The following is a 20,888-nucleotide window of genomic DNA, read 5'->3' as shown; positions in this document are numbered from 1 at the left end:
AGGGTAAGGAGCTGCTTCAGGACAGAAAAGGTCTAAATGCCACTGTGGCGAGAATCTTTTTGGGCCCAGTCAGCAACGGTCTTGAAAATATTTCACCTGAAAATACTGTCTTTCCACCATCTCCATTAAATGTGGTTATGGGAGTAATAACCTGTTAGACAAACATGATTGTAGAGCACGTCGCAACCGTTCACATCGTCTCTTGACTACACAGCAGCGATCAGCATAATTGGTTGAATATATTATCCTTGAAGTCACATGCAAAACATGTGAAACCTGTCCAATTGTTCAAAGTTTCCTGAAGGGGTTCACTGTCAGTGTCTTCAAGCTATGTTTGTCGTTTTGATTATCATTGCAAATAATGAAAGCACGCATTTGCCTCACTACCAGAAAAAAAAAAAGTCTATAGGAAGGTTTATACAAATGAATTCCAAACGGGCTGTCTTACCTGGAAGCCATGTTTCCCTCTCCACCAGCCTGTGTCCTCTTTGGGAGGCATGTCGATGACGGAAACAATGTCTCCTACCTGGCAACGGTAGACATAATTACACTAGTTAAATTGCAGTACACCCATTTGAATACTGTGTGTACCCAGAACGGAGCTCACAAAAAAAAACCACCAACAAGAATCCAGAACTCGAAAAGCAGGTCGACATGAGAGGATCTTCCTTGTCTCATCAGTTTTTTTTTCGAGTGTTTTTTGTATTTACTTACCAGAAATATTCTTTTGGTTTTTTTTATAGATCACAGATCTTTTGACATATCTGAGAGGTGTTGTTACCTCAAAGGTCAATTCATCGGTGGCCTGAGCTGTGTAGCGTTTGGTGACGTGGGCGGCAGCGATAGCGGGGACGTTGATGGACGCCTCCTCGGACACCAGCAGGTGGTTCCCCTTGTTGTCAATCTACAAAACGCAACATTTCACCATAGTCTTGATTCACTTTAGGCAAAATTAGATGAGGATTCACACAGCGATTTTAACACGGACAATTCGATTCAAAGCATGCCGCCACAATTATATTATAAATTTTACTTTATTCACTGACAAAAAATGCTATACTACCTCCATCCATGTTAGGACTGGACCACAGTTGATCTTGTTGTCAGCGATGACGGAGAAGCGGGACAGGTAGGTGGCCAACATCTTGTTTACTGACTGAAAAGAAACACTGTTAGTGTTGAGGCCCAACACAGTGAATAACCCTGTTATTGAGGCGGAAATATTCCGCACTCGCACCTGAATATCCCCAATACAGAGATCCCATCTAAATACGATTTTTAAATAGTTGTTTGTAACCCTTCCGCGTGCTTTAAACACATTTAAACGTACTAAAACACACTTAAAACCTATAAAAGACACATCAAATACATTGTAAACATATTTGAACACACAAAAAAAAACTAACTTCAAGCATAAAACATGTAGAAATGAGTATGTATTGTAATTTCTGAATACATCCATGTGCCATAAAGAGGCGGAGCCTGCAGGGTGGGGTGTGATGTCAGCGAGTCTGCGCGTGAAACTTAGTCAAGCTTCTGTGTGAGCATGCTCACTGTGAAAATAGTGGACTTATTGACTCAGCGGCATCTCTATTAGATCGGCAGCGGGCTGATAATATCAAAAAATGTCACAAAATCAAAAATGAAGATAAATATTATGGAGAATTGGACAAACAAAGATGCAAGTGAAGCACTATTTTTAATTTTAAAAAAAATGCTTTAACCTTAAAAATAGACAGAAAAAGAAAAGCGTCTACTGAAATATTATCACAATGATTTTGAAAAGGCAAACATTATATATTAGTGCGTCACAGACTATGGTAAGCAGTCCAGCGTTTCCTCTAGGTTTTTTGTTTTGTTTTGTTTTTTAAGCAGCGTGAGCAGGACATCATCCTAAATACGATGGGCATCCTGTGCTGCGCCGGGGTCTGCACAGAGAGGGTGAGACCGAGATCTTTCCGGCCCAGCAGCGGTTTGGATACAGTATACAAACAGATGTTGCGTGTTACCGTTTGTGGGTAAATAAATCAACGGAACGAGTTACGTTACCTGCAAGCACCAACACAATTTGACCGGAGTGAACTAGCTAACGTTAGCACCATAATGCACAAAGCTGCAACACAACACTGTAATGTTGACTGCAACCCGCTGCTTTGAGAAATGAAACTTAACGATGCATGTTAATAATACGTCGCACATAAAAGCAACTTCAGTAAAACCGGGTCATATTAGTTAGTAGTTACTTAGATGAACTTACGATCCTCTAGCTTTTTGCTCTCCGTCCAGCAGCACCTGGGTGACGTGGCTTCAGGTGTTCGTTCATCTCTCGGCTTTACAAAGGCTACAGAAGACCAACTCGTTTGACTTTTCGTTGAAATACGTCCATACTTTGGACTTGCTTGTCCACTTTTTAGCTGCTTCGTGGTGCCGCTCTTCCCCGCCCTGAACGCACGATCTGGCGCCGCCGCCATTTCTGCTGTTTTCCTTTCTTTTCTGCTGCGCGCACTTGTTTACAACTGACGGCATGCACGTGCCGACCTATTTACGGCATCGCCACCCGTCGTCGACCGTATGTTGTGCGGGCCGACGTATTTTTACGTCATCGGCGACTCGTCGGGACAGCCCTAGTCTGACGTGACCGGTGAGAGGAACAGTAGATGCGCAGTACCTCGGCCGTGTCCTTGACTGCGTCGTATTTGGGCAGCTCTGTGAGTTGCGAGTAGCGGCGGTCATAGATGCACAAGTGCAGATGTTTGTCCAGCACACGGAAGTCTTCGTAGGATCTCTTCACCAACCAGTTTCGAGCCTGGAAGAAGACAAAAGTGTTTAAAGACATTGAAATCTTGAGGTGAGTGACTATAGTTACAAGTCAAGAGTACCTGGCAGGTGATCTGGACCAGAAAGAGCAGTTCTTTGGAGTCCTGGGCCCCCTTTGCTCCTTCACTCTGCCCTTCTGCAAAGGCCAACTAAAAAAGAAGCAAATGATAAAACGGGATCATTTCAACCAGAAGTCAAGATTCTAAATAACTAACATCCTCTGTGGATGTGACCTGGAAATAAAACATAAATTAAAAAAATCCCAACCATTTCTCAAGTGATTGTCAAAACCACTTTCACACTTTGGGAACTAGGAAAAGCCAGCTAAGACAAAGAAATAATCAGATAAATTCTGTTATACATGTCATTATTTGGATCAGATTCATCCTATATTCATCAAGCGTGCAGCCAGAATTATAAAATTAATTCCATAAGCTGCAAAGATATAAGCGCTTTGAGCATTTTTCTTCCACCCTGCTCAAATCAAACGTCCTCTTTAGCGATGCTCTGTGTGGACTAAAAAAAAAAAAAACAGTTTGGGACTACATTGGCAGATGTGGAAGCAATGAGTCGAGGGAGCATCTGGTTATTTATAACAGTTTGGAGCACATCGTGACGGGCTGTTATACAACACGCGGCGACCCAATTTACTGCTGCGAGGTGGTGAAAAGGACCAGACTCAATGAGACACGGCTTGTCCGCTAAAAAATAAAAGAATATCCATTTAGTGTGTTTCATTAAGTACTAACAGGCGGAGCTCTGAAGGAGGATGATGGGAGGTGGGATTAAACAGCCCATCAACGGGAAATAATTCACAATAAAATTGACATGAAAGAATGGCAGAAAGGCAAGACAATAGCACCACCTTCAAGCTGGGCCAATTTTAATTTGGCACCAAATTAATTGTCCAATTTTTGCTTAATCGCGCCCACAAAAAACCCAAACAAAACACACACATCTTTGAAATCTGGTAATTTGGTTGCAATTGAGTGGTGTGCAAAGGGGGGGGCGGAGTGTCAACAGGTCAGTGAGCAAGGGCATCCACCTGAATCTGGCCCCACCACCATCCATGCATTTAAAAAATCACACTGGGCAGCACAGTAAAATGTCTTGGTGCATGTCTACTATCCAACAAAACCCCTTTGTGTAACTAAAGCGTGTATCTCACTGAGCGGCAAAGGTTTGCAAGTGCGCACGTAGCGAATATTATTTTTTCCTAAAGGGTTTGTTCATGGTTGTAAAAGGTCGCAAAGATGTTTGCCAACAATTTAACGGTCTCAAATTGTTTTTCTTGTCACAGAGTAATTTTGAACATGTTCCAAATTTAATGGTGACAAGAAAAACAGTTTGCGACCATTAAAACCGTTTGGGAATGTCTGGCGAAAGCCTTTGCAACTGTTTGCAACATTGAACATTCGTCCATCCATTCATTATCCCTACTGCTTATCCTCACAAGGGTCGCGGGCGTGCTGGAGCCTATCCCAGCTGTCTTTGGGCAGTAGGCGGGGTACACCCTGAATTGGTTGCCAGCCAATCGCAGGGCACACAGAGACAAACATCCGCACTCACAATCACACCTAGGGGCAATTTAGAGGGATCAATCAACTTACCATGCAAGTTTTTGGAATGTGGCAGGAAACCGGAGTACCCGGAGGAATCCCACGCAAGCACGGGGAGAACATGCAAACTCCACACTGGGAGGCCGAGGTCGGGATCGAACCCACGACCTCTGAACTGTGAGGCGGAGGTGCTAACCAGTCGACCACCGTGCCGCCCAACATTGAACAAAACTTGACAAAAAAAAACATTTGCCACGTGCACAACCAGTTGCAAAACGCTCAGTGAGAGACGGGCTGAACTGGAGAAAGGCAAATTGGACACACCAAATAGTTCAGCTTCAAGCGAGATTGATGCATTCTTTTCAAATTTACAATCCATAAAAAATAAAAATCTTGGTTTATGCCTCCACAAAGGGACTATTTGTGAAAATCAGTGTAATGTTATGCATAGTAATCCTGCTAACCAACACACAAACATCAACTGAAAAAACAAAAAACAAAACCTTATTAGCAGAGCTAATTACAATAGCCATGAGCAAAGTGCTCTGCCAAGACTGAAGAAACCTAAAATGGATCGGTGCCAAAACAGTACACCTTAATGCCCGATTTGCACATTTAGCTGGATTGCTACCAATGTGTCATTCTTTGTTGGCCCAGGATCAGATCCATGCATTATTCACAGAGAAAATCAGAACAGTGTTGTAAAATTAAAATCCGTTCCATTGCTTTTTTGTGTGTAATCCTGCAAACAAACGCAACCAAAACAACTGATCATGCAAAAGCAAAGTTCCTAGCTGAGGTTACAATCAAAGCTTTCATGAAAACGATGCATGAGCATCAGCACAAAGGCCAGCACGCGTGCATGTTACCTGCCTCTCATGCTGGAGGAAGCAGCTCTTTTCCTTTAGTCCTCACAAAAGCTCCATCAAAAGAAAAAGAAAAATGCTAAGAGTTTGATTCATGAAATGATGCTCCCCACTGGCTGAATGGTGGCGTATATACTCACATTCAAAACATCAATATGAGACGAGGATGCTTCACACTGTGTCTCACCCCCTTTCAGACTCCCCTCCTCCCTGTCCTGTCCCCCTCCTCCATCCCGCTCACCCCAACCCCCCCCCCCCCCCCCCCCCCCCCCCCCCCCCCCTCTCAACAGCACTTCTTTCTCTAGCGACAAAGGGCGGCTTGGCAGTCACCGAACGCGAGTCTTCGTTTCGGGCAGAGCTGCAAAGACCTGGCCGCGAAAGCATCACTGGCAGTGTGTTCGGGGATGTGATTGGATATGATTAAGGGGAGGGGGCTTGGGGGGATTCTCAGGCAGCGTACGTCCTCGCTGCCCTTGTGCGCGGTTCTGTGAGACCTGATCCTTCCACCCCTCCCCCCATGCCGTAGTCTGACATCACAGTGTTGTTTGCAGTGTTGTGTTTATACTCCACACCGCACTACCGACATGAAAAAATCCCTCCTGCCTTTTTTCCCGCCTGAGCAGTATTTTATTCGGACTGGGGACCATTCAAGGCATTCAAACTATAGCTGCTTGGTGACGGCACAGAACTGCTGCCCTCTGCAGGCAAAGAACCTGAACTACAGACGCGTCCACTGGACTGAACCAAACAACCCCGGCCCACCCTTACACCCCAACTCCACGCACACACACATACAAACACAAGTGACTGCAATTCTCCCAGGACCGCAAAAGAACGTGCAAACTCGCCTTGACTGACATCACCCTAACTCCCCGATTAGCTTTGTCGCACTCGCTAACGAGGGACAAATTGCACATCTGGGGTCCTTATTATGCACAGTTGGGTGGTCTCGCTTGGGCTGGATTTACACACAGTCCAGACAGGCACAGCGTTTGCGTAATTGTCCTTCAAATGCAGCCTACCTAAATTGGGACACTGCCTAAAGAGCTAACCCCGCCACTATGTTTAGGCAAGCCCTTTGAAGGGAATGTGAATCTAAGTAAATGGAATGCAATGCAATATTAGCATGCAAATAGGATGACATACCATGGTGGAATTTTAATAGATGGCACAAAGCCTAGAGGTTCCGTTGAGACTGTTCCGGAAAGCGATTAAAGGTATGGAAGTTTTGGCTAATTTAGCTGAGGCTAACTTAGTGACTTGTCAGTCATGTAAGAGGGATGTTAAAATCAATCAAGGGTACTAAATCCATACATTATCCAATCCGCTTATCCTCACAAGGGTCACGGGCGTGCTGGAGCCTATCCCAGCTGTCTTCGAGCAGTATGCGGGGGACACCCCCCGAATATGGTCACCAGCCAATCGCAGGGCACACAGAGACAAACAAACATTCACACTCACAATCATACCTAGGGGCAATTTAGAGTGTCCAATTAACCTACCAAGCGTGTTTTTGGAATGTGGGAGGAACCTGCAGTACCCGGAGAAAACCCACACAGGCACGAGGAGAACATGCAAACTCCACACAGGAAGGCCAGGGCCGGATTCAAACTCAAGACCTCTGCACTGTGAGGTGGACGTGCTAATCAGCCCAAAAAACAGCCTGGTCCTTTAATCGTACATGTTAAACCTGTTCAATGTTTACGATGTGTGATCTACACCAAGTTGAGCCGAGCCTGTGATTCCGTGATTTTGACGTGAAACCGAATGATAGCCAGTTAGGAAGCGACCTGAAGCTTCCAAAAAAGGGCTGTGTTAAGTTTTTGTGTAATGTATCTCACAAGTCATTCACCATGATAAAAAGCAAAGAGTTTGTAATTACAATGTAGTCACCAGATAAGCTAGCAGGTAGCCTAGCTATTTCATCTTTTACTCCAGTAACACGGTTATTACTTCTTTGTACTTTCTGCAAGTCTGGATGTCTTGTGGCACTATGCTACTTCTAGTCAGTCTTGGGACTACAACAGACATTTGGTTTGGGTGATGAGACTCCCGATTGTCAGTGGCGATATCGGTGTGTGTGCGGTGTGCTGTGTTGATCATCACAAGTACACCAGACGATATTAGGAACAGTAAGAGCACATTTGCAGATTCTTTTTTTTCCCTTGTCCTTCACTCTTTAAAAGTCGGTATGCGTGTACGCTGTTTTAGACCCAGGTTATGTGAAGGCTATAAGCTAAATTAAGAGAACAAGGTTTCCTCATATGAAGGGGACATAAAAGAAAATGGGTGGAAAACAATTGATGATGGTGAGAAATTGTTTTAAGCATTATTAGCCGACCAGAGCATAGCTGAGCTGCGATTTTAGCATAGATACCACCTAACCTTTCTTTGAATTTCACAGCAGCCACATTACAGATGTCGACTTATAAACTCATAAGCTGATTCCATGCGGTTTATTGTCAAACTAATAGGCGAGATCACGGGTTTAAAGCGGTTGCGGGAGCTGGATTAAGAGATTACAACTGAGAGGGCTAACAAATTGGTGGGACTGGGACAAAAAATAAGTGTGAAATACAGTTAAAGTGGAAATCAAACCAAACACATTTTTTTCAAGAATACGTAACCAGCAGGCCCACTAGTTGAAACACGGTATTCTGATTAATACTGCATTTGCAGTTGACTTCCCCTTTAAAGATGTTACATATCATCGCTGTCCTGTGAAAAACATGTGTCAAATTTTGTAATATTTTTTACATTTTCACCTTAGTGGGATGTCTGTAACATAGAAACCCCATTGACGTAGAAATAAAAGAAATGGGAAAAAAATGGACATACAGTAAGTGTTTTTCCCCGGACAGTGATGAGATGTTATTTCTGGGCCTAAGGGGTATAAACAAGTAGTTGTACGTGCTACATGGAAAACTCAAACAAGAATATGGATGTTACATTCAAAATGTTTTTTGAAGGGGGCCTACCTCAACGTTCCCAAAGTCAGCAGTCTCGTAGTGGAAGTGAGCGCACTCTGCCAGACGGGGAAAGTGACCTCTGGGAAAGGTCAGCCTACAAACACAAAGCACAACAGCATCACCTCACTCTTCTGATGCTGCGATGGAGAGAAAAGTGACAGGGACGAGAAAGTGGAGAGGCACAACGGGGGGGCCGAGCTCATCGCACTGGCCTGGATAAGAGGCCTGATTTGCAGCCCGTAATAGCAGGGAGCACCTACTTCTTCATGTTCTTGACCTTCATGCTTGCCGTACTGACGCAGGAGCGCAGGAGGGGCTCAGCCGTGATGTCATCAGTTCGTGCCTGCCAAACAAATACGGCAAACATGGACGCCGATTACGCTTGACACATAAAGTTGACCATCGATAAATCATGCAGCAAGGATCCTATTTTGTGTCATTATAGGATGAGAATGCACCTTGTTTTTGTTAACTCTGCCGAGCAAGAACAAATATTATTCCAAAACTACCACAAACATTTTTCATTATGTTTTTGTGCGCAGGGGAGGAAAAACCAGAAAAATCAATAAATAAAATAGAGTCCAGATGGTAGTGTTCCTCCCTCAGAATTAAAAAAAAAAAAGTACAATTACATCTTTTTCCACCCCCCATGTACCACACCACTGTAGCAAATATTAAACAACTGCTAACACCCAAGATACTAATTTATGTTTGCAATAAAAGTTATTTGTTACCAACTACTGTCTCGTTATTGCCTGAGCGCACACCGCCGAGTGCACAAACAGCCACAACTACCCACAATGTGGTCAGACAAACAAACACAGCCCTTTAGTGAACAGGTTCACCTTTTTCGAGGTTTCTACATAGTGCTGTTCTGGATTTGACATTTAACAAACCTGCCGTATGTTAGCCTTTGTTTGAATATTAAAATCAGATTCAAATTCAAATTCATTGAACTCGTCTCGTAATCGCACACTCAACCAACTGGATGATCATGTCCACCAAGCGATGCAGACGCGTCTGAGTGCACTTAGTGTTTTTCCTTCCAGTGGTTACATTTGCATCCTAGACGCTTGACATAAAAAGCACTTAGTTAACAGAGTATATAGGGCAATGACATCACCTTTCAAAATAAACAACAAAGTGTGTCTTTAGTAAAAGAGCGCTTGTCAGTGGGCCACATGCAGATTTACACCTGTTCACACAACTGACTGACGACTCTCACACAACAACCATGTGACCTTCTGTTCATCTTCATCATCACCATGTTGTGAATCACCAGGCCAATATGCGTGTGTGTGTGTGTGTGTGTGTGTGTGCGCGTGCGTGTGCGTACCTGTATCTCCTGTGCTTGTCTCTCGTCTGTAGGACTGCTGCTGGCAGCTTGAGGTAAGACATGGTCTTTGTTCGTCTGACTGAATGGTGCCATGTCCCTACAGGAAAACAAAATGGAGATGAAGGCTTTAGAGGGAAAGCTGTCTCTTTCTCCCTCCCCCTGAAGCAACATTTCAATTTGTATGTCGTTATTCATTATGTTTTGTTCGTCGGCAAACACAATTAACTGTGTGGGGCATGGGCCAAAGAAGAATTTTCACTTCAAGTTATCATTTTGTCTGCATTTCCCAGTAAGTGAAATGCAATGCGTTTCAATGAAAGTGTACCATTTCGGTATTGACCCAAATCAGGGCTGGTTGGTTGATCTTTGTAGAAGTGTGTGTTCTCGTTTAGACAATCACACTTGTGTTATTCCTCTCACTAAAATGTGCATTATAAATAGCTTGGGCTTAAAGCAGTAAGCCATTATGGCACAACCTTTGTCTGTTAATCATCGGACACAGTATGCTTAAGTCATGAGCCCCAAATTGTAAATTCCTCCAATTACCCAAACTCCAACTGATCACCAGGGGTGGACTTCGGATGGACTCCTCAGTAAATACAATAGCCACTAGGTTGCATTTACAATGACAGATTCACAGAATATATTATCCATTTTTTGTATATCTATATTTGGATCATGCCTGAGCTAGAGCCCATCCCATCTCTGGACTGGTTGCCTGTCAAACGCAGCCAAAAATGTGCAATACCATTTATTTTATACGACCATAAATATGCATTTAAAAGCCTGCCCCTTAATATAGCCCTAATAGACACATGGTGCTTTCCGCTGTGAAATACTAGGCCATAGAGGCAACTGAGTTTTTTGCTTGACCTATTTTTACCAAGTCACCTGGGATAACGTAAGACTCAAATTGTCCAGAGGTGTGAACGTACCCAAACTCGGCTGGCATAGGCTCTTGCTCACCTGTGACCTGATTCTTCGGAATAGTTTTTAATAATGACACTGAGCCTCCCCCACCTGATAGAACTGCAATTCTCTCACATACAGCAGAGGGGGCAGGTGAGTCGACAATGTGTGTCACCCTCAAATCATGACACTGCACTAGCATGACCAACTCATTCACATGTGACTGATAAGATTCTAACAATATCGCCAGTGAGACATGACAAAGCAGAGAGGAAGTGCAGCCCTCTGTGGCTTTTGTGTGCCCTGAGCAGAGTGAAGCTCATCTATTCAGGCGACCATAAAGGCGACCAACCACGAGTCGAGCGCCTCACAAAAGCCTGACTCCAAATGTGACTCAGTGACTTTCGGGTGTGGGGGGAGAGGGTGAGGTCGACTTTTATGAGCAACAAAAAGACGAGAGGGACGGGCCGCGGAGCTGTCACACTTATTCAGAGTGACGAGCTCAGTGACATGATAACGCACATTACTCATTGCAACGTGAAGCCACACTGCTTGTGGCCACAGCAAAAAGACTGCAAATGGCTGCGCATAAAGAAACGCATACATTTGTCCTGTCTATGTGACTCGTCGCAGAGAGTGCAGAGAATAAGAGATGGTCTCACCCCTCAAGGATGTGACTACTTCCCGGGTCTCCCCGGGGCCGTGAGGCGGCATCCTCGATCACCGCGGCAACCACGCAGCCAGCCTCCATGATGCCGTCGTTCTGCAAGCGCACGCTGCCTTAAACGTGAGAGAAGATGAGAGGGAGGGGGAGCCAGAAAAAGAGAGTGCGTTACGGCAGGCGCGTGTGGGAAGAAGGGAGGCTTTAAGAGTCTGTGAGACGCAAACCCACTCGAGGCGGTGATGCGCGCTCGCCTCCTCGGAAGGCTCCGACCGTAATATGTGATGATGTCATGCTACGATGCTGCCAGCTGACATGGTGATGATGCACGTTGGGCTGCACAGTCAGGGGGAGGGGTCTACTTGCTGAAGGGAATGGGGTATGTTGGCTAGCAAAACCAGCTGTTGTAGTAGTAGAGGCAAATGCAAAAATAATGTTGGTTAATTACCTACTGTGAAACCACAAGCTTTTTAAGCCATTTTGACATGGGATCACACAGATTATCATTATCATCATACAGTGCAACCTCAATTCAACGGACCACGAACTAACCAAACTTACAGTGACCAATCCACTCAAAACGCACCTTTGTACAGTGCCTCTCAACATCTATTAGTTCCGGAATTGGCCGTGATTTGCCACAAGGCCAGTAAACGGCGTTGTGGTTCCATCAACATAGTCATAGATAAACATACATACAGTAGACTAGAGCAGGCGAAAACACAGGTCAATGTGGCGGCCATATTGGCAGTGGCTAGGTTCCCATCAAAGGTAAAGGCAAGCATGGACATTAGCTTAGCATCGCCGTAAGCGCAGAGTTGTCTATTCAGATCTATGGTTGTTTTTTTATAAAGGTGCTAGTTTTGTACAAGTCTGTTAAACATGCTATTTTTGGTACAGTTCACAGTTGTTTTTTGTAAAGCTCTTGTATCTAATCACAGCGGCAGTGAAAAAAAAAGAAGCACAAAAATTGTGGTTTATGAACGCGACTACATAGACGCCTTTAGCCCCCCCATATATATGTATATATATATATATATATATATATATACAATATTAATTTTGTATTTTACTGGGATTTTTTATGCTACAAAAAAAGTACAAAACAATAATTTTGTACTGTATAGAATGATTTTAGGCCACAAAAAAAGTACTTTGATGGAACAGACAATCCCCTGTAACTAATAAATTGATCTGCATTACAATAAATAATACCAGATTTATTATACATAAACATTATGGTCTTATAGGTTAGGCTTAGTCTAAAGTCAAGACAAATGAACCATGAATTAATGTGAAAGACAGTTTATTTATCTACTGGTACTTGAATTAGAGGTGTTAACTTCCTAAACACTGACTTGCAGTCTTTTAAGAATTCACTAACGATAACTTCACAAAATTCTACCAAACAAATGTGGCCTAAATCAGTAAATCTTAAACCAGATTACAACAATAATGTATACACATCTGTGGCTTCCGCACACAAATTTTCATATTTCATGAAACAATAATATGTAAACTTCTAGACTACACTTAAAAGCACTGCATATATATATTATATGAGTAAACAAATAAAATATACAATACTGAGTGACTGAAATTATGGTAAGATGTTTTTTTCTTCAAAATTGCTGCCTTTGCGATTTGAAAATTGCCTTCTCCTACACTGAGATGTCAATTTGAATTAGATTCATTGGAACTTCATAGGAACTACTGTGGCCTTCAGTATGTGTTACTAAAAGTCTTTCTGGAGCTCTTAGCTGACTGATACACTCTCTCCATGATTACTACTCCTCTCTTTATGTACTGTAAACAAACAGAAGGAATGCATTGACACAGTGAAACCAGACTCCCTAATGGTCCTCTATACAATCTTCCCATAACTAGCTTTGCAATGAATGCTTGGCGACAAACAACGAGTGGGGGCATGGGGGCACAAAAAGCACTAAAGGGTCCATTACATTTAAACGCTGAAGCAATTTGAGGTGGTCACTAATCAACATTGAAACGTTGGGAGTGGACTCATCACTCGTGCACTTTCCCACCAGGAACGCTGCTGGCTGGCCTAGAGCCTCACCGGCTGACTGTTGACGGACTTCCACAAAGCCTGATGACTCAGCAGAATGCAAGCAGGCGGACAGGACCAGACTGCAATTCATTTTGTACTATCTCCTCTGTAACAAGCACTGTAAATACCTTCGGCATGTAGTTTGAATTAACGCAGCAGGCCTCACCTTGGTCTTATCTTTGTTTACAATATCTTGTCTATGTGGATGGAATTACGACGCATTCCTCACGGGAATTCCACGTTAGAAAAATGCAGCATACAAGTCTAATACTTGGCCTTGTAGACTGCGGCATCACACGCGGTGGACATGCTGTATTCTGCAATGTGAAGGGTTGCTGTGCGTGCCAAGAATGCTAAGATTTGAACGAATCCTCCAGGCTAACATGAGGTTAACTGCTTCACTGGGAAAAACATTTTTGGTACACCTGTCAGGCCAAATGAGATCAAATTAGAGAACTGGATCAAAATGAAAACGTTCATAAGTATGTTTAGCATAGAGCTGCTCTCATGGAGCTATCACAGGTATAAAAAGTCTATACACCCCAGTTCAAATGCCAGGTTTTGTGATGTAACAAAAAGGGGGCCAAGACAAATCATTTCAAACCTTTTTCTACCATCAAATTAAGAAAAAATAAAAGGAAGTAAAAATAAGCAACATATATAGTGTCATGTGGTTAGCTTACACGTGTGCACGCCCTTTTATGCCTGGGATGTAGCAGAAGGCCCCACGTCCAGCTGAAGAAAAACAGCCGCCACCATGACACAATGTAGCTACTCTGTTCTTTGGTGATGAGCAGCGTTGTGTTTTGTGCAAAACATACCCTTTGGAATTATGTCCAAAAAGTTCAACCTTGGTTTCATCAGACCAGAACAAATTCTTCTCAAAACATGTGGCAAAATGTGTTATGCTCCCATGAAACAACGGTTGAACTTGTTGGTCGTAATCACAAAAACCTCTGGAAATTGGTCGACGGAAACGCTAACGGAAGCCCGTTTGAAATGATATGCGGACCGGTCGTCCGGACGGACAAAATTTGGTTGGCAATTATATCCCCTCAACACAATTCAGTGACCCAGTCCGACATTACTCTCCGTGCTACCTGCCGCTGCAAGGGTCAACGACGGCAACACAACATAAAAAATAACCCCAACCCCATACAGTATAGGCTAATGCACCCAGCCTGTTTTGCATGTGTAATCCGGGATAAGGTATGTATGAGACGTGGGAAAAAAGGTGGAAAGCTATTTTGTTTTGTTACCTATGTGTTAACATTTTGTACATACCTTATCCCTTTGCATGCAAAGTATGTCCTTGTCTGGCCATTCACTTAAAGCTACAACAGGTAAGTGGTCTTTTGCTTCCTCCGAAAATAACGTTTCATTATTTTGCAATAATGATTTTTATTACAAAATAACGCAATAAAAACTGAACACTTACTGCGTTATAACATAAAAGTTTTGCAATAAAACACAATATTATTGCGTTATAACGCATTCATAAATATTCTCGTGATGTCCACTGGTGGGCTCCGTAGTCTGGTGACCAACGGTGGTTGTGTTGGCAGCTAAATGCTATCTTGGGTAACACTTAAACAATTGTAAACAATTCAACCCACTCACGATAGTCCCGGCCGGTAAGTAGATATGAATAGGAAATTAGTCAGCTAATGAACTTTATTGTTTATGACTTATGAAACAGAACGGACTGACAGAATGTAAGGACAGAAGCGCTTTAAAAGTACAAGGACAGACGGAGTCGCGGGACTATTATTTCTATGAATAAGGAAGGAGCGACAATGACGGAAGGGTGCCCAGGCTGTGGCCGGAGGACGGACCGGCAAAATAGGGTAAAGTGCCCATCCCTGTTCACTACATTCATGACTTTACTGACCTAATTGATTTCCTTCGCCCACCGAAAACATCAGCACCTACCAAGGCAGGTAATGGGTCTTTAAGGTCTTGTCTACACGTAGCCGGGGTTTTTTAACAACCGTACATCCCCCTGCCTGCGTTGGAATACACATTAAAAAAACGCATCGACATAAAACCGCGGAAGTGCGTTTTTAAACGCATGCCAAGCCTCTGGGTGGCAGTAGTTAGCCAAACGCTGTCCATTCAGAAGGAACGTCCGTCCTTTGACGTAACTTCGTAAAACACCGCGCCAAACTCGTTCAGGAGAACCGACAAGAGGTCAGAATTACTTTTAAACCTTTCAACGAGAAGCAGTGGTTGGTTGCGGACAAATAAGTAAGCAAAAAGCGCATCGAGAATGGCTAGAACCAACGCAGCGCCGCAAGAATCCATGTTGACTCGCATGAAAACACAAGTCGCGCAGTGACAAAGTTGTGTTATCGCACGGTGACGATGTAAATCTCCGGGTGTAACCGTCCAAAGCAAAACTCTAATCCGGAGATATCCGGAGATATCCGCAAATCTCCACTGCGGCCTGAGTTTTGCGTTTTCACTGATAAAACTCCAGGGACGTGTGGATTAGAGATAGACCGTTTATCGGCCGGGCCGATTATCGGGGCGGATATTTGGCACTTTGGCGATTATCGGCATCAGCCTTTTTTTTTCATTTCAAGGCCGATAAATTAAAAACCGCTTTATCCGTGCTTGCTGCAGCGTGCTTCTCTCTCTCTGTTTGCTTCACGACTGGCCCTGCCTCCATAGGCAGATTGGCCCGCCCAAAGCACCATTTGATTGGTTCCTTGTGCAGTGCGTAACAGCCAATCAGCGCAAAGCTGCGTGTGTGCTCCATGCTCGCTCGCTCTCTGTGTCTCCTGGACGAGCCATGCACATACACGAGGGAGGTCCCCGCACTTTTTTGTGAGATTTAAAACAAAGTTGTCTATTTTTTAAGATCTAGAAAAGCTTTAACATCGAATAAATTACTAAAGTTGTTTAATAAACATGGGCTTTAGGCATTTAAACGAAGTCAAGTGTTGGAGTTTTTATTTTTCATAAATTTGACACCATTTTACCTCTTTTCTCTACAAATAAATATCGGCTTCAAATATCGATTATCAGCCTCCTTGACTACTAATAATCGGTACTGGCCCTGAAAAAAGCATATCGGTCTATCCCTAGTGTGCATGATAGGGCTAACCGCAGGCTTATATCCGGCGTTTTCAAAAACCCCGGCTACGTCTAGACAGGGCCTAAGGCTAGGTTCACACCTGTATCAGATTTTTTCATGACAGTCTGAACGGCTCAATCTCGATTTTTTCAAATGTGACCCGGGTCGCTTTTATATGCGGTCCGAGGTCGGATACATATCCGATCTTTTCCAATGCGTTCGCGGTCTGAACGGCCAGGTCACATATATCCGACATTGACATCATCCGGAGCCCAAAATGCGCTCCGCGCAGGCGGAGTGAAAGTGCTAGCAGCAGGGGCTCGAATCTGCTCGTGCCACAAGTTGCTCCGGTGTGAACCTAGCCAAAGATGAATTGCAATGTTGAGATTTAGCATGTCGTCAAGTTTCTTGTGCAGTTTTACAGACGATCGTACTTTAGGTGAGTGACGGAATCTTTAATGAGGACTACCATTTTGACAGGTGGTCCTTCCACATTATTGTGTGTGTTCACTTGACATGAATTGTAGCAACCAAGCAATATTGATTAATAAAATTCCACTAATCGTTGTAAAGTCAGAAATTTCATTAAATTGTGAACGGGCACCAAATGAAATGGCTTTGACGAGATGCCGAGCTTCAGGCAGATAAAATAGATAAAATGGTTCCCGGTGATAACGTTAGATATGAAAACATCACTGTCGAACAAAGTACACACTCTGTGACACGAGTGTACCGTTACATAGCATCACAAAACACGCCACCGAGGTGTTCTGCTGGTCCAGAAGCAGTAATAAACAAGACAGCTTAGCTGGAAGGAAGCTTTTGAGGTAACACTTCAAACGTTTTTTTTTTTAAGATGCATTGCTAAAGAGACATCTATCTGATGGCCTACATGGCAAAAAATAGGACAAACCCACTCCATGCGGGTTGTTTATGGAACGTGCTTCAGCTGCTCTTGTCTTGACAGGACAAATAGCTTCCTACATATTTTCTCAGGGTAAACATGAGGAGATGAGCCTGATAGGCAGTGATACATTTCCCTATATTCCACCACAAAAAATGTAGCCAATTGGTCATCGATACTGCAGAATGATGTAAACCTGTGTATAAGAGTCCTTGCAAAAGTTGCCTTTGTGGTCTATTTTTAGTGTGAGATGGTGGGATGTGGGAGCGGAATTAAATTGTCATCCCAGGTGAAAGACGGGCGTGTTGATTAAATATTTGTGGCTGTATTGTCCACAATTTAATCAGAGCGCCATGCTCTCTGGCCCCGGTGTGACGGCGAGGAGATTGAGCCGCCGTGTGAGATGACATCAAGTTAATCTGGCAGATTTGTAGAAGATTATGTGTGTGTACAACCATCCATACTCCCCCACCCACCGCAACTCTCCCCAACAAGTGCACTTTAAAAACGTCTGAAAGAGAGGAGAGGCGGCAAAGACGACTCCTTGGGCAAATTGGGTGAGTCAAAAGGTTCCGAGGAGTCTTATTTCCCTCCTCTCGCCACTTTATCCTCAGTCTGGAGTCGTTGGTGTGGACGGTAGGGGTTGCCATGGCAACTGGCGGCTTCTTATCCACCGCTGGCCCGCATTGACTGCATTCCGTGGTGCAACAATGCACTCTCACTGAATTACTGTGTGCTTCTAATTCACTATACATCACCTGCACCAAATAGTTAGCAAATTAAGCCGTTTATAAACCAGCATTTGACTACATTTCCTTGATTGACATTGGGGGACGGGAAATCACAATTCATCAGTTGGGGCATCTTTCTCTGAATCTTCTTGAACTCCTGTTTCATAAACGGTCATCATGTTGGCCTTGAAATGTCCAACCACCAAGGCGATACAAGTCTGCATACATCTGCTTATGTCCTTGAGTACAAACATAAGCTGGTGGTGGATGAGAACAATGGTTAACCTCGCTAGCATCGGCTATTCTGAGCACCGCTCGCCTTAAAAGATTCCTACCGATGGTACCTCAGGAGTAGCGACGAGGCAGGGCAGGGTCGCAAAGTGAAACTTCATCGCCAAAATGTTATGTCCAATAATGCATAACTGTATGCTAACAAGAACTTTACTCATCATAGAAGTTGTTTTTATAGGGCTACAGTACACACACCAACATTGTGACGCGTGTGTTGCTTTCAGAGACGGATATCTGTATATCTGACCATATTTGAAGAATTGTTTTTTATTAGTTTCTTTGCCTGTCAGTTGAAATCTCTCTTTACATTAAACCAGTCAATGGCACAAAAAAGTTTGGTAACCGCTGTACTGTGCTGTAAACGTCAGTGAAGTAATCGATTAATTGACTTTGACTCAATTTTAATGCTTTAAAATTCCACTTGACATTTTTACCTAAACGCCTAACAAAGTGCACCCAAAATAAATTTGAAGATGTACTTGAAATATGTCCAAAATACGCATATCTGATGGAGATATGTAATGATTGCAGCAGCTAATAACATGGCTTTATGAATGTAAGGTTTGGTGTGGACTAACTATATTACTGGAATACTTTTACTGGACCCTTGTCGACGTAAGGGGATCATTTTTGATGGATTATGACATTGTCTTGGACATTTATAAGGCTGAAATGGTGAGTTCCGTATTTTTTTGTGTTAGCGATTGTTTGACTTAAATGCCGTGCCTGCAGATATGATTGTATCTTATAATGTTTGGTATCATTCGAATCTGCGGAAACTCAATTTCCCAACCATATATACCATGCCCGGGTATTTTTTGAAGTTGTTCTATATATAACGAATATATAGAACGCCCCACGGCGGGACATTGGAATCGCAAATAATCACATTATAGTTGACTACAAAAAATCTTTTGTCATTCAATTCCAAGTACAGAAATTAGGGATGCCACTAACGATTATTTTAACAATCAATTGATCTGTCTACTATTCTTCGATAAAATTAAATCACTGCCATGTTAGTGGGAAAAAAAAATGTTTGCCATACTTCACAAGTTCTAAGCCACCCACACAGCATCAGTAATACATTACTTGTGCCCTACCTATTAGAAACATATATTTGCCTTGTAATTTTGTGGGATAAAACATTGGTCCCAAGCAGCCTTGTTCATAAGTAGGGTTGCATCTGTACTCGAAAGCACTGCTATGCCTATTAGAATAATACTGCATAATACTGCATATACACGCACAGCAACCCAAACTGCGGCGGGGGTGGGGTTGGAATAAAACATTTACAAGTGTTGCATTATATTGGTTTAGGTGTCAACTGGTCGTTAGCAGCTAACTGGGGTAACTTCTCTCCAGGTGGACTCTGACCTGTAGCAACACCAATCGCGACAGCTGTGTGTCCTCCCCACCCACGACCACCGCCACCACCACCACTCACCTTGCCACTTGGTGCTGCTTCTGCATTACAAAAGTGTGAGTGCGTTGACTGTGCAGTATTAATGTGTGTGTTACGTGATGTCACGATGGAAGGATGAGGGCGGCTTGGTGCGTCCTCCTACCTGCTGCGGCCGGGTGTCCTCCGCTGGTCTAAGCTGCCGAACGCAGCAGCTCCTCGGCATTCGCCAGCATGTTGTCGGCATGGCACTGCATCTACGCCCGGCTTGCACACAACTATCTTGGCCGTTGAGGTAGACGTCCTAATTGTGAATAAATAAAATGTAAAACAAAACACGCAGAGGAGCTCGTGCCTGCCTAGTGAAGCTCTTCTCTTCTATGCGCGCCTCGCTGCACTCTGGCACGGGAGCGCGCACGGCACCGCCTCCGTGCCCGCGCCTCGGAGGGATGGCGTTAGCGCGGGTGGTGTTTCCCACGCCGAGTCACTGCCAAGGAGCCAGGCTATGAAGGGAAGTAGAAGAAGGCGTCGGATAGTGCGTGTTGGCTTCGTGTTTCGTTAAATGGTACACACAGCCGAGAAGGAGCACCCCCTTCCTTCAATCGATTTGAGCCCGCACGGTTACATAAGCGAGTGTGTGTAGGTGGTAGCGCTCATACTAATACCGGCCGTAATATTCAAATCGGTTGCAATTTTCGAGGCATGTTGGAATATTATTATACATTTTAACATCATTTTTACCCTCAAGATAAGCCAATTAATTTTACTGAAGTAAAGTTATAAAACGCAATTAGAATTCACGTAACTAGCTAGCTCGCGCCAAGTGTGGGATTGTACTTCCATTGATTACGTAACACGTTTTGTCCTAGGAGTCTCTTTCCCTAATGACACTTTTTTCAAACATTACTGTGACGAGTTACTTGAGAGTGCATGTTCATTGAGAAAAACAAAGGACAGAATGTCCCTAAGTTCTTTTCAATGTTTATCTAGTGGATTAACAGGTGGTTACCCCAGGTGCATGCACACACTTGGTCCTGTGTTTGTTTCCCAGCGTGCCTTTGGGCTCGAGAATTGGAGTAAAAAGCACAAAGGTCATTCTCTTTTAACTTATTTGTTTTTCTTGTTCCACCCAAGCCTCCCTGCAATTAGCATTCCCTTTAGGGAAAAAAAAATACACATTAACTACAAATATTGTTATTCTTTTTTGCATGTAGGCTTTGAATTTAAGATGTTTGAATTAATATTTAGCTTTTAATGTGAATAAATATGTTGCTTCGATGGGGAGGTCATGTCAAC

At 43.6% G+C, this 20,888-nt stretch overlaps 1 protein-coding gene across 2 annotated transcripts in view; it reads right to left on the bottom strand.

The window, feature by feature from the left end:
* The window catches only part of arhgap32a (Rho GTPase activating protein 32a), a 31,639-nt gene extending 11,450 nt beyond the window's left edge, over positions 1-20,189 (bottom strand). Inside the window, exons 1-10 of one of the 2 annotated variants that reach the window (XM_086035823.1) lie at positions 19,759-20,189; positions 11,119-11,236; positions 9,548-9,644; positions 8,472-8,554; positions 8,221-8,305; positions 2,880-2,966; positions 2,669-2,806; positions 1,064-1,156; positions 782-904; positions 449-526 (exon numbers count right to left, since the gene is read on the bottom strand). In XM_086035823.1, the coding sequence (XP_085891949.1) occupies positions 449-526; positions 782-904; positions 1,064-1,156; positions 2,669-2,806; positions 2,880-2,966; positions 8,221-8,305; positions 8,472-8,554; positions 9,548-9,644; positions 11,119-11,207 (873 nt within the window). In that variant the 5' untranslated portion in view covers positions 11,208-11,236; positions 19,759-20,189. The remainder of the gene's footprint in view (positions 1-448; positions 527-781; positions 905-1,063; positions 1,157-2,668; positions 2,807-2,879; positions 2,967-8,220; positions 8,306-8,471; positions 8,555-9,547; positions 9,645-11,118; positions 11,237-19,758) is intronic. The other variant, XM_086035824.1, reaches the window with a different exon arrangement.
* Positions 20,190-20,888: the final 699 nt, after the last annotated feature.

This window comes from Filicampus tigris, chromosome 7, assembly GCF_054856515.1.
Source record: "Filicampus tigris isolate MCC_2025a chromosome 7, RoL_Ftig_1.0, whole genome shotgun sequence".
Taxonomy (NCBI): Eukaryota; Metazoa; Chordata; class Actinopteri; order Syngnathiformes; family Syngnathidae; genus Filicampus; species Filicampus tigris.
Note: the sequence above shows the minus strand (reverse complement) of the source record. Positions and strands in the feature narration are given on the sequence as shown.